Source organism: Chelonia mydas, chromosome 5, assembly GCF_015237465.2.
Source record: "Chelonia mydas isolate rCheMyd1 chromosome 5, rCheMyd1.pri.v2, whole genome shotgun sequence".
Lineage (NCBI taxonomy): Eukaryota > Metazoa > Chordata > Testudines > Cheloniidae > Chelonia > Chelonia mydas.
In genome coordinates, this window is record NC_051245.2 from 113,331,884 (window position 1) to 113,346,757 (window position 14,874).

General features: G+C 42.2%; 1 protein-coding gene across 5 annotated transcripts in view; it reads left to right on the forward strand.

The window, feature by feature from the left end:
• The window catches only part of TEK (TEK receptor tyrosine kinase), an 83,547-nt gene that overhangs the window by 66,496 nt on the left and 2,177 nt on the right, over positions 1-14,874 (forward strand). For all 5 annotated transcript variants that reach the window (XM_027827793.3, XM_043546759.1, XM_043546760.1 and 2 more), the window contains 8 exons: positions 1,522-1,821; positions 2,422-2,579; positions 3,380-3,590; positions 8,173-8,283; positions 9,300-9,490; positions 10,112-10,225; positions 11,743-11,813; positions 13,592-13,632. In XM_027827793.3, the coding sequence (XP_027683594.1) occupies positions 1,522-1,821; positions 2,422-2,579; positions 3,380-3,590; positions 8,173-8,283; positions 9,300-9,490; positions 10,112-10,225; positions 11,743-11,813; positions 13,592-13,632 (1,197 nt within the window). The remainder of the gene's footprint in view (positions 1-1,521; positions 1,822-2,421; positions 2,580-3,379; positions 3,591-8,172; positions 8,284-9,299; positions 9,491-10,111; positions 10,226-11,742; positions 11,814-13,591; positions 13,633-14,874) is intronic.

A 14,874-nucleotide genomic window follows, 5' to 3' on the forward strand; every position in this document is an offset into this window, starting at 1 on the left:
CCATTCGCAACCAATTGTCCTAGTTAATGGGAGCCATCAAGATTCCAAGCCACCATTAATGGCCCACACTTTGCATAGTTAAAATAGGACTTCAGAGTAATACTTCATATTTCTAGCTTCAGATACAAGGATGACACATTCATACAAATAGGATGAACACACTCAGTAGATTATAAGCTTTGTAATGATACCTTACAAGAGACCTTTTGAATAACGCATATTCCAGTTACATCATATTCACACTTATAAACATATTTCCATAAAACATATGGAGTGCAACGTCACAGTAATTCTCTGCAGTGATAGCATAGTGCTTCTGAATGTGCATTTACAGCTGCTTTTAGCTATTGTTCAGAGGGATAGCTGAAGGTCAGCACTAATTCTTACCCACCTGGTCAGAGACTAAGGATGTGAGTTTCAAAAGTTCCTAAGTGACTCAGGAGCACAGGTCCCAGTGACTTTCAATGGGATGTGTGCTCCTAAATCACTTAGGTGATTTGGAAAATTCCACCCTCAGGGCCTGATTCTCAGAAGTGCTGGGCACCCACAGCTCCATCCAAGACAATAGGATCTCCACTGATTCGGGAAATCTGGCTGAGTTGTACCAAGCACTGAAGGGTGAGGAGAGGATGCAATGTCTGTGCACTACACTGAGTGCAGAGAGTAGTTGAGTCTGTCGTAATGCTGGTGCTAGAATCCTCAAAGGAGGTAGGAAGGGATGAGAATGGTGGCAAGGCCATAGTCTCACCTGCCCCCCCTCCAGTACTGTCACCGCAGCCACACTCCCTGGGGACTCGTGAAGTCATTGTGCTTGCCTGAGGCACAATGCTTCTAGTACGCTCCTCTGGAAGAGCACATCTCTGCTCCGCTCATGCCTGCAACCTCAGTGCTAATCCCATTCGCACAGGTGCGTACCTACACTGGTAAAGGTTACACAGCTGGGCCCTGCATATGTTACAAACATGACAGTGGTGACCTGCTTCTGGAAATATCATCATAGGTATATTATTCCAAGGAGAACTTGTCTTGCCAGCTGTGATTGTGGCCACCAGCTAAGGGCTCAATCCTGCTCCCATTGAAATCTGTGGGAGTTTTGCCGTTGACTTCTACCCTTCCTAATGGCTGTTGGATGGACAAGGAAAACAGGCCTTAAAGCAATGAAAAGTAAGGGATACTGGAACCACAGGGGGATGCTGATCCAGTCAGGAGGTAAAATTATGCTGCCCTAATTCAAAAGGAAACCCTTTGTCTAGGATAGTAGTACCTGGAGCAGTCTCTTCTTTTTCCTAGCAAGGATAGGGAATACCATGAGGACACTCTGCTGGAAGTGTTCAGTATTGCAGTAGTTGGTGCCAGAATGAAATACACCATGTCAAGTTTATAAAACATAGTCAAGTTTCATTTGCTGTCGCCCTGATCCTGGTTCTGTTTAAGCCAGTGGGAGTATTGGGGAAAGGATTGGTGCTAAGAGAAGGAGCAAGGATGGATGTAAACTGGAACGTGTTCTTTTTTTGTCCACAGGAATCCCACCGTCACCTGACAACATCAAGATTTTCAACATCACGGACACCTCCGCCATCATCTCTTGGTCAACTGCTGCGGGACAGTCCATCTCCTCCATCATCATCAGCTACAAGATTTATGGCAAGGCTGAGTACAACCACATTGACGTCACAATAAAAAACACAACCATCACGCAGTATCATCTCAAGGGCCTCGAGCCGAACACTGCGTATCTGGTTCAGATTAGTGCACAGAACAATATTGGACTGAGCAACCCAAACCCCTCTCTTGAACTGCAGACTCTCCCGGAAACAAAAGGTTGGTTACCCCAGCTTCCTGAACTCAGTCCAAGCCATGCCTGGGCGGTCTGAGGGGCCATGTGGGTTAGCAAGCTGAGAACACAGCTGGGGACCGATGAGCACCTGAGCTTTTATTTGTTACTCTGAATTTTGTTGGATTTTAAGAAAAATATACCCAATGCACATCCATACAAAGACCTTAGAATTTGAATCCCAGCTCTGTTATTGGTTCACTGTGTGGCCTGGGGCAAGTCACACAATTTCCAAAAGTGGCTGCTGACTTTCAGTGCCCCAGTTATTGGGGGCCCAACGTTTCATAGATTCTTAGAGTTTAAAGCCAGAAGGGACCATTAGCTCATCAAATCTGACCTCCTGCATAAAACAGGCCATGGAATTTCACCAGCCTGGCCACCCACGGACTGACTTTCAGAGATGCTGAGCACCCCCAGCTCCAGTTGAAATCAGTGGAGCCATGGGTGCTCAGCACTACCAAAGATGAGGCCCAAGTTCTCTGGGCCTCCATTTGTGTATCTGTAAAATGAGAATGCTAATATTTACTCCCTTCAGAGGACTGTCAACGTTAACCAGATGCTATTAAGTGCCATTTTCCCCTCAACAGCTCCGTATGAATCGAAGGGAGGGAAAATGCTGCTGATTGCGATCCTTGGCTCAGCAGGGATGACCTGCCTAACAATCCTCCTGGCCTTTCTCATCATGCTGCAGCTAAAGCGAGCCAACTTCCAGCGCAGAATGGCTCAAGCCTTCCAAAATGTGGTGGTGAGTGTCCAGTTTTGCTTTGTCAGTGCAGTTGTTCATCTCAGCCTCATCTGTTGTCTTTTTCTGATGGTTCCCTCCTCCTCCTCTTCTGACTTTCGAAATAAAGCTGCCCCCTAATGCATGTGTTAGAATTAATAGTGTCAAGCTTTCCTACCACTGACCTAGAGGTGAGCAGGGGATCACAACTGTGGGATACAAAGTTGAGGGTCCACCTAGAGAAGGAAGGCAACTATGTGCTATGTCTCTCCTTCTGCTTTACTGCTTCTATCTCCTTTGCAGCACCAGTTTGTGATCTGATGTGTGTGAGGACGGGAGGCATGCCCTGCCAGACCAGAGAAAGGCTTGTGAACACACTACTAAGAAGCAAATCCTATGAGGATGCATTAATTAAAGCGAGGATGACCCCTCAAACACAGCAGACTATTTGATGTGCCACAGCCTGGTTAGGCAAGGGAGAGAGTGGAGACTATTTAGTTGCTAGATGTAATAGTTTGCTCAGATGTTTCGCTTTCTCTTCTTTCTTCCTCAACACTGCAGTGGAAGCTGCTCAGCATGAAGAAGGAAGCTTACCCAACCCTGTAGCCCACTTTCTGTCAGCCTCCACCACACTTTTATAAAAGTAGTCAGCGAGTGTCTGACACTCCTCTCATTTAGACAGTATAAACCAGGAATTACACTGCAGAAGACAATAAGCTAGAGAAGGCTCAGCTCCCATATGCTTATATTGAATGGGTAGTAAGTTCTGTGGTATTACTCCATACGGTACAAACTACTACTAACGTGGTTAATTTTTTTCACAGAGAGAAGAGCCAGCTGTCCAGTTTAACTCAGGAACTCTCACTCTGAGCAGGAAAGCCAAGAACAGCCCAGACCCCACTATCTATCCAGTCCTCGAGTGGAATGACATCAAATTTCAAGATGTGATTGGGGAGGGCAACTTTGGACAAGTCCTTAAAGCACGAATTAAGAAGGATGGCTTGCGAATGGATGCTGCCATCAAAAGGATGAAAGGTCAGCAGTTTTCATTAAAGACTGCAGAGTCTTTGAGGCCAGGGCCCTATGTTTATCTGGGTTTGTACAGTGCCTGGCATAAGGGGACCTTGATTCTGACTGGGGCCTCTGGCTGCTACTGTAATATAAATACTAAATAATGAGCATGAATAATAAGCTCACTTCTGCTTTTGCCTGGCCAAGGTTTGCATCCTGGAGATGGCTTTTTTTTCTGTCGGTGTGTTTTTTATAGTTTAACCCGGTATCATTGAGTGCTGACTCTTCCATATGAGTTTCAGTCTGTTTGATGGGTCACATGAAAATCTCATCATTTGCTACTCCACAGTGATAATGGCACAGAGCCTTTAAAACTTGCCAATGTTGCCTTAAATAAATAGATACGGTAGCAGCATATTTGTAGGGTCATTTAAATTTCCCTCTACTTCTTGTTGGGCATCACTTCTCTATCTAAGGCCTGGTCTACAGTGCGGGGGGGGGGGAGGGAATCAATCTAAATTATGCAGCTTCAGCTACGTGAATAACGTAGCTGAAGTTGCTGTACTTAGACCTACTCACTGCGGTGTCTTCACCATGGTGAGTCGACTGCTGGGCTCCCCCGTCGACTCTGCCTGCGCCTCTCGCAGCGGTGGAGTTTAGGAGTCGACAGGAGAGTGCTCAGGGGTCGATTTGACCCTCGCTGGATCGATTGCTGCCCGCTGATCTGGCAGGTAGTATAGACATACCCTAAGGTACTTTTAAGATGCTTATCAGCATGGTATCTAAGTTCCAGAAAAGCTAGAATACTGCCACTATAGTGCCTGGAATAGTGCAGATGTTATGCAGCTCTCTAGGTCATTATCCAAGGAAACTGGCAATTGTTTAAGGGTGGCCATTGTATCATCCATTCTAAGAACAAGCAGAGAAAGCATGGTTGCTGCTGGTGCATGGAATGGTGAATGCTGAGTTTTTAATGATACCCAGTGTGACTGGAATCCCAGGGGAGCCGATTGAGGTTACTCAATTAGGATGAAGTGCAAAGAATGGGGCAGACAATCCCCAAAGCTGGAGGATATTCCAATACTTAGATTTACCAAGCCAGCACAAAACCTTCTATAATACCTTACTGGTTACCCAGAAGCCAACAACGCAGTTCCCTTAAAGTAACCCAGCCTCAGACCTTCACGCAGACACCCAAGTTAAATATGATGAGAACTAATGAAAGCTTATTAATCATATAAAAAAGTTTCTACCAATCCCAAAGGATCGGACACATTACCTCCCAGGTTAATGAATATTCCAGATCTTACCCAAATACATGCTTACAGCCAATTCTTATTAACTAAAATTTATTAAAAAAGAAAAGGGAGAGAGGATTAGTTAAAAGACCAGTATACACACAGACATTAGTACAGTGCTTGAGATTCAGACTCATAGCAGAGATGGTGAGCTTTGTAGAGGCAAAAAGTTCTTTCAGAAATAGTTCATAGGTTATAGTCCAATGTTTATATTCAAGGCGGGCCAGTCAGCGCTGGGATCTTAGTCCTTGTTGCTTAGGCTTCCCCTGCATGAAGCCTCAAGCAGATCTGAGATGACAGGATCAGGACCCAAGTCTCAGGCCTTCTTGTGACAGATCGGAGTCCCTCGGAGAACAATAGACACTCATTTCCTAAGCATGGCAGGTAATTATCCACACAGATCCACATAAAGCAATTGCCTGTTTTTCCACCATTTGTAGATGATTGGCTATACACTTCAAAGAGAGATGAATACAGCGATATCCTAGGTTTACAGTTCATTTAATTGTTAAGAATTTCTTTTGATCTCTGAATTAACAGAATACAGCATAGACAGGGACTGTTTGATTACACTGTTGATCTCTACCCATATATATGTAAATACACAAAAACACAAACATTGTCTCCCCGTATGTTTTTAAGGGTTGAATTTGAGTCATTGGTCCTGCAGGGTGCTTAATCCTTTCTTCCTCAGTTTGGGCTTTTAATTTGATCATCAACTTTAATCTGCTCTAGAGAAACATTTTCCTGAACAATGAGTTCTTTCTGCGCTTCATCTATTTCCAGATTCACTTCTGAGATATTAGACAGACATTCAGAAACTTCATTCACATATAAACTGCTTTTCTGCACAAACAGCTATTTTCCACAGACAAACATTTGGAGAATTCCTCAATAGGCAAGTTGTTGCCCCAATAGACACAGGTTTAGGATTAAGAAAAGGAGTACTTGTGGCACCTTAGAGACTAACCAATTTATTTGAGCATAAGCTTTCGTGACCTACAGCTCACTTCATCGGATGCATACTGTGGAAAGTACAGAAGATCTCTTTATACACACAAACCAAGAAAAAATGGGTGTTTACCACTACAAAAGGTTTTCTCTCCCCCCACCCCACTCTCCTGCTGGTAATAGCTTATCTAAAGTGATCACTCTCCTTATAATGTGTATGATAATCAAGTTGGGCCATTTCCAGCACAAATCCAGGTTTATTTCTTTCCTGTGACTGATTTATGTTAACCTGACTAAACAAAGCTTTAATATCATGCTCAATCAAAAGATGCTTAGGCAATAACTTCCTTACACCGGCTATAACTTCATGTTTAATGCCATTCCGCTCAAGGTGGATTCTGGCCAAAGGCACATTTACAGCAAACTCATAGAGGGTTAAAATATTCACACTTTCACCTGGTAAGTAATCTTCCTCTTTGACAAGATCCTCTTTAACAAGACTGATGTTAGAACCTGTAATTTGCCCTGAACAGCTTTTACCATTGATTTTTACATTCTTTGCCCAAGTTATGGGGTTACCTTCACCTGACCTCGCAGTAAAAGCATTTACATAAAAGGTGGCAGAGTTGGGGTATATTTTAGTTACACATAGACAACTACTTAGAATCAAACAACATACCAACATGGTTACAAACTGGATAGATTCTATCCCCATCTTTGCTGTTGAGAAGCTTTTCAGGATGATGCAATCCTTCATTCTCTTGAGTTGGAGCTTAAGTTTGTCCATTTTGCCTTAGCTTCTAGTTCCTGCAATTGAATATATGTGATTCTTTGTTAATGTTCAGAACACAGGCGTTTTCTTTCAGCAGCATCTCTTTCCATATCAGCTATCTTTTGCTTTCCCTGCAATCGAAGAGGTATTAGCTTTTGTTCAAGTTGCTGCTAGCTTCTCACTGCAGGCATTTTCGCTGGGTCTGCCTCCTGATTACTGGCCATTAACAGATTTTTCAGTTCTTGCTCTGGGGCCTTTTTTTAAAAGACAACCCCCTCTGTGAGCACAATTCTTCCAAGCTTTTTCTGTCAGGATCTTCCTAGGATCTGGGTCACTCACTGTAACTGATTTTTAACCCTTAAGCTCTCCAATATCAAAATTAATTTTTGACAAGTGTGTGGTTTTGATCCAAAAACCCAACTAACCTGTGGTAATGTGTGTCCAAGCACGACTACGCCACTATGACCGGAGTCCCAGGGGAGCCGACTGAGGTCACTCAATTAGGATGAACTGCAAAGAATGGGGCAGGCAATCCCCAAAGCTGGTGGATATTCCAATACTTAGATTTACCAAGCCAGCACAAAACCTTCTATAATACCTCACTGGTCATGCGTCACACCCAATGTGCATCTTTTATGGATGAAAAACTGGTCTAAGTGTGGGTAGCCCAGAAGGGCAATACCACTCTGGCTATGCCAGCATGCCAGCTACAATAGACAAGTAGAAACAGGGACATGAAACACTGGTATATGGTAAATTAAAACATAAGTTTAGGGGCAATTCTCCAGCCACTCTCCCAAGATTTATAATGTATCTTTTAAACAGAGAGATCCAAGCATTGTTGATTTTGCTCTTTAGGAATCATTAGGCTCAGTCCAACTCCCAGTGGATTATTTTGATTGACTTCAGCTGGGGTTAGATTGGACCCTTAATTAAGGACAAGATGAATCATAGCAGTAGCCGAGGTTTATTTGATTTTGCAGGGTAGGTATAAAACCAGGCATATTTCACAACTGTGCTATGATGTTTCAGATCATATTCTCATTTTTAGATGTTAAAGATCTTTTCCTCATAGATAAGCAGAAGGTGGGTTCAGTTGGTTTACTGCACCAGACTTCACAGAAGTCTTATTTTGTGCTGCATTGTAAGTGTGCTAGGTGAAAAATATTTCTGGTGTACGATCGCGATAGCCTATCGATGGCTTTTGGAATAAGCTTGCTTGGCTACTTTTATTACCCTTGAATTGGATGCTTTAAGGCGTTTGGTATTTGGGGACTTCAATATCAAGATCTGCTCACTCTCTTTTTTAGGCTGATGGATTTGTATAACCTGCTAAGGCATATTGTGTCTCCATACCATAAGAGGAGTGACATATTGGGTATGACTGTTGAAGACATTATGATGCCTCTAGGTTTTTGACTGAAGAATGATGTTATTATTTAGGTAAAGACTGGAATACCATGGAGTTTATCCCTTTTCAACATCAACCAGTAGTCCAAGTTCTTGTCTTAATGAACAGTAGCAACAGCGTGGTTTTAACTGCCATTTAGATGAGTACATAAATAAATGTTTCTTATATTTTCAGAGTATGCATCAAAGGATGATCACAGAGACTTTGCTGGAGAATTGGAAGTTCTTTGTAAACTTGGACATCATCATAATATCATAAATCTTTTGGGAGCATGTGAACATCGGGGTAGGATATTTTGTTTACCTGGCTTTAAAAATTATACAATAAAATAAAATATAAAACTACATATTTGTCCAGGCCAGAAATTCTCCTTATATTAAAGTAATTATTGTACTCAGAAAAGGAAAGATGGCACCCTGTTTATAACATAAAATATAAGCAGATTTTTACATAAAATATTTAGATGCATAATAAAAAGAAAACACGACATAGCTAAACAGTGGTCTGTGGACCACCAGTGATCAGCAGTGCTCTTTTTGGTGGTTTGCAGAATTAATCTGTTTGAAAACCAAGCAATGGGGTAGTTGGACAGGAGGTTTGTTCATAAGCCAACGTTTACCTGGGAGGATCACTGCAGTGAATAGATCTACACCAGTTAATGATCTGGCCACTTACTACAGTAGAACTTTAGAGTTACGAACACCAGAGTTACGAACTGACGAGTCAACCACTCACCTCATTTGGAACTGGAAGTACGCAATCAGGCAGCAGCAGAGACAAAAAAAGAAAAGCAAGTAGAGTACTGCGTTAAATGTAAACTACCAAAAAAAATACAGGGAAATTTTTAAAAAAAAGATTTGACAAGGTAAAGAAACTATTTCTGTGCTTGGTTCATTTAAATTAAGACGGTTAAAAGCAGCATTTTTCTTCTGCACAGTAAAGTTTCAAAATTCACTTGTAAACTTTTGAAAGAATAATCAGAGTCCCGAACAACCTCCATTCCTCAGGTGTTTGTAACTCTGAGGTTCTACACTGTATTCCACACTGTGAACTGCTGGGCTGCAACATTTCTGTTATGAAAAACGCTTTTTGAACTATAAAATCACAAGAATCCTTCTGAAATGGCCATCATTGCCATCTTCTTCTTCTGCGTCTGAGAAATAGAAGGTTTGTTTGTTTGTTTGAATCTTGTGTGGCATTATACTGTAGTAGTGGGACCCAATCAGGGGAAATGCATAATCACTGACACTGTCTCCATTTTTAGCTTGTTATGTAATACTGCTCTCTCTGTTTTACATTAGGGTATCTTTACCTGGCTATTGAATATGCTCCCCATGGAAATTTACTCGATTTCCTAAGGAAGAGCAGAGTGCTGGAGACAGACCCAGCATTTGCTATTGCCAACAGCACTGCCTCCACACTGTCTTCTCAGCAGCTTCTGCATTTTGCAGCAGATGTGGCCAGAGGGATGGACTACTTAAGCCAAAAACAGGTCAGCTCTGAGCTCCTTGTCTTTTAAAAACACAGCGCTTTAGTTTTTAGGGCTTGATCTAGTTTTTGTCACCTCTATTCAATATGTATTGTTAGGGCTATACCAGAACTGATCTTTTATACATTCCCCAAGGATAACAGTAACACACTGACCCCTCCTAAAAGATAAGGTCAGGATGACAGTACGTAATAGAGATGTTTTGATTGAACCAACATGAACAAGGTGATAACTAGCCACGTCAGGGGACAGTGATTAACTATGTCAAAGGGGCAGTACTAACTTGTTTGTATAAAGGTATAAAGATGAATCTCAGAGGGAGAATCAGCCAAGGGGGGACCAAAAAGTCCCGCCATTCACTGAGCTGCATCCATTGTCACGGGCATACGTCTTAGCATCCTTGTAGAGTCTACCAGGTGCTATTACCATGCTTTATTGATAATAAACCTGGACTGGCACCTTCGTACTTTAACGAATCTTGTGGTCATTGGGCGGTTCGCTCCACGTCTACTGTGCCAGCTGTCTGCACAAAGCTGGGGCAGCACACAGGGAGAACACACACACACACAGCCGAACATCTAACCATACTGGGTTACCTCAGAATTTCTGTTTTCTTTATTGTAGTTTATTCATCGCGATTTGGCAGCAAGAAACATCTTGGTTGGAGAAAACTATGTTGCAAAAATAGCAGATTTTGGATTGTCTAGAGGTCAAGAAGTTTATGTTAAAAAGACCATGGTAAGGATTGAAACAAACATGTTCAGTATGATCATTCTTTGAGAAAATCACATCTCATCAGGGGTTATCACTATGTTTTTTTTTTAGAGATGGAGCCAAGAGACAAAGTTTGGTTCTTAACCTTCCTAAAGTCCAAGGAACCAGTTGCAAAAATTTCATGCAAAGTTCAGGGATATTTGGATGTAGCTTTTTGGCTGAGGCCCATCACTAGCCATTTAAAAAAAACATCTTTCAACTATAATCTGTATTCAGATGGCTTAATTCTATTGACATAGGTGGAGCTATGTCAACTTACGTCAGCTAAGGATCCCATTGTGCAAAACAGATGTGTTAAAGCAATGACAATTCTGTTCTACACAGATATTTGTACCAGAGTAAATGTTGGTACATATGACATCACTAATAAGTAAGATTTCAGTAGTTTTGATGATAGCATGTCACACATAGGACAAATACAACAATTAGTCTTGTTGTCACGATTCAGAGTACTAAAAATTTAAATTAAAAAAAAAGAAGAAAAAAGCAAACTAGTTATTCACAGGCAGCTTTGTCTCACAACTGAAATAATGAACTACTAAAAAAGGGTGTCACAACCACAGACAACGGTCCAGATGTGCAGAAGGAGTTCTGGGATATAACACAGTCACGCAAGGGATGGGAACAACTCTAGCTAGAAGTGTCTGATTATTTTTAATGAAAGGCAGACTTATTTAGAAGCAAATCCTTTGCACAAACTGAAAGTTTGTACTCCAACCCTGGCCTTTGTATTTATTTCATGAATGTAATGAGGAAAAATGAAATAGGAATGTAAAGGCACGTAACTGATTCTTATGTTCCAATTTGATATTTACAAAGCTCATATATGAAAGTGAATCCCTCCATGATCTGCACTGGTGTAAAGCCAGTGACCTAAGATTAGGATCAGGGCCTGAGAAAGTAATGAGACTGAATGTTGATGAATCATTGGTCAAACTATCTTGCACACTCCCCTAGAGGCTCCATTGAAAAGTGGGTGGAGTGGGTGGGAGTGATGAGATGGAATCCTATGTGCAAGGCTCCTCAGGGAGGAAGACCAGTTCCCAGGCACTAAACCCTTGGCATCCCTTGAAGAGGAAGAAGTGAACTGTCTAATGAGTCTCCTCATCCCATCCCACATTATTCTGCCTCTGAGTCACTAACACCTTGTGGTCAATGGGAAAGGAATGGTTCACAGGATGTGCATCATGCAAGCAGAATTGTTTCCAATTCATACTGGGACCACATTCATTTGGAAAGAACTTCTCTTTGCTTTACTGGGAGCTGTGCATCTGGGACCTGATTGTACAACCAGTGCTCAAGTTGGGGAGCACGTATATCAGTAGGCCTATTGACGTGAATGGGGCTACCTGTGTAAGTGCTCACTAATGTAAGTAATGGTTGTTTGTGGTGCAGGTTTCAATAAGATTGTTTTGAAACAGCTATGAACACTACCATTAATATAATAGCCTATAATGCAATTCTAATGGCATCACTTCCAGGGAAGGCTTCCAGTGCGATGGATGGCAATTGAATCTCTAAATTACAGTGTGTACACCACAAACAGTGATGTGTAAGTACAGTTCTTTAACATGTTTTTAATAAGACTTTCTTTAATAACATCGAAGCTTCATAGGGGAAAGTTTTTTTGCCAGCATTTTTAATCGTGCAGCTATTAATTCATGGAACTCAGAAAACACAGGCATATGTATCACCATGTGGGCAGACAGCTTATCAGACTACAAGGAATAGTCTGGAAAAACTGAACCAGGCTAAGTTTGGGTCTGAATCCAGATCTGAGTTTCTACAAAGTACATGGGATGTTTGGACATGGGGTTAGTTCAGGGGCATCTCTAGTTTGACACTCAAACTCAAATGCACCTTTGGAAGGCCCATACGAACACCAGTTTCTGCCAGCGAAGTGCAGCAAGTATGCAGGAAAACAGCAAAAGTTCAGATCTGTGACCGCAGTACATGCCAGGAAATCAGATAGAGTTGGCCAAGCTCTACGGGCTTGATCTAGGAAAGCACTTAAGCACGTGCATAGCTGTAAGTACTTGAGCTATCTCATTAAAGTCAACAGGACTCCTTATGGGGTTTAAGTGCCTTGCTGGGTCACAACCTGCGCGAAAAGGGGAAAGTAATCAGAGGCGATACCTCTGCCGAAATTTTCTGTATAGACTATAGTGCTGGCTCATTTCTATGCGACGTCTGACACATTTGGTCACTTTCTATTGAACTTAGTCTCTGTAAATCTTTAAGTGGAGAGACGAAAAGGAGGTACAAAATAATTCTTCTTTGCATGACAGTCTCTTCTGGAATCAGATAAATAAAATAGCAGAATATAATCGTAGTTAAAAAAGAAACCTCATAAGGAGGTTAGCCAGAAGGTGGGGACGAATGACAAGGGATGGGTCATTTGATGATTACCTGTTCTGGTCATTCCTTCTGAAGCCCCTGGCATTGGCCACTGTCGGAAGACAGGACACTGGGCTAGATGGACCTTTGGTCTGACCCAGTATGGCTGTTCTTACATTCTTGATGACCCCTTTAAGAGCCAATTTCTGCCCACCTGACTAGTGCTATTGAAGTCAGTGGGCTAAATTCTGCTGTGGGGTACACGGCTGTAAACTGAGAGTACTTCATCAAAGTCAGTAGAATTACTCTGGATTTATGCCACTTAACAGAGCAGAATTTGGTCCCATGGGCCTACTTGCATGAACAAAGTGAGCAAGATTTGCCAAGAACTTTCACAGGAAAGAAAAAATTTCCTTCTCTACTGGAATGAGGAAATTTCTGCTTGTGTCCTGGGCAAACGAGTCATCCTGGAGAGAAAGGAACACACACAAACCAGTTTAGAATTAGAATGGAGTGAAGGCAGAGGGCGATGGGGGAAAGGAGTGATCCCTGGGACATGCAAGTGGAGCTAGGTTCTTTGGGTGTGAAATGCACCAGTGTAAATTCAGCATAATTTCATTTACTTCAGTGAAATTGTTCTGGGTTTACACTGGTGAAACTGTGAGAAGAGTTTGGCACTTTGTGTATTAAATGAGACAGAGACAATGAGGAAATGGGCCAGATCCTCAGCTGGTGTAAATCAGTGTAGCTCCATTGAAGTCAATGGTACAATGCTCATCTACACTGCTGAGAATCTGGCCTTATGTTTTAAAGCCTGGATCCTTACTGCCAAAAAGAAAATTAATCAGAAAAAAATGAAAAGAGTGAATTGTAACTTACGTTCTCTGTATATTAGCAAAATGTCTTTTTAAATTCTCTTCAGTATCACACCTGTTCACTTTTAATCATTGTTCCTATCAAGGTACGAGTGCTTTTTCTTTGTCCCTATTGCAGGTGGTCATATGGTGTCCTGTTATGGGAAATAGTCAGTTTAGGTAAGTATCCATTTTTTTCTGGTACACAAATAAACCAGCATGGGATATTCTAGTACAGTATCCCTACTGGGTATTCTTGGCTCTCAGCCCTGCATTCAGCCCACTAAGCCATTCCTTGCTTTCAAACATCTTCCGCTGTTTTCTTTTATTAACTACATCCTGCATTGGTCACAATACCCTTAAAAAAAATCATCACAATTCAAACTCAGTCCAGGTCAGGCACCACATTACCTGAGCAAGGTAGAGAGAGACTCTTTTCATTATCCCATGGCAAGGAATTTACACCAGGTGTTTTCTTTTTAAAAAACAAATATTCCAAGGGTGAGCTTAATAAAAGGACCAAGGCACTTAACTCTCACTTTAGGCACCTACATCCCAGGCTGCACTGGGTTTCACAAACCCCCTGCTCAGCTGCCCATGAACCCTGTCGGCGCCTGTTTCTGCCTCTGAGCGTGCGCACTGCAGCCATGCTATGTGTGTGGATTCCTAAGCCCCAGAGCCAAACAGAAACCAGGAGAAGCTAGGCATTCTTTCACCTAAGTCACCTATGGGGCCCAATCTGGTAAGTGTGCTCAGAGCATGCCTACTGGATTGGCCCCTAGAGGTGAGTTTTTGCAAAATAGCTGGAGGAGGAGGAGCCCACACCCCTCAGCTTGGCAGTTCCCGTTGGCTATGTTAGGCAAGGAGCTACCTAGCCTGCTGGCTTTTTGTAAAGCCCATTCTGAGGTGCTGATTTCTCCGCATTCATTGTATAGGGAGCTTAGGTGCCAAACTCAGGCTTTGTGAATCACAGTGATTTTCTAGGTATCTATAGTCAATGTCACCAGGCCTAAATTTCTTTGTGTACCTAGACCTAAGAGTACTCTCCAAATATAACTTAGAGCCTGATCCTGCAAACACTACCACTGGTCACATGGGGCCTAAGTCTGATCTTACTTACAGCAGTGTAAAACAGGAATAACGCTACGGAAGGCAGTGTAAGTGAGATCAGAATCAGGCCACTGGCTGGAAGAATTTGGGAAGACACATTATCAATGGAACTGTACCAGTTTACACCAGCTGAGGATCTGGCCCGTTTGCCTTTTACTTTATAAAAACACTGTGCATGGTTTTAGCACAGCATAAATAATGACTAAAATTATTATTATCAAATACAGTTACTCAGTACAATCTTCCTTCATCTTTAACTTGCCTTCATCAAATATTTTGTTGCTGAGCCATCCTGTGGCTCTTGTGCTGAGC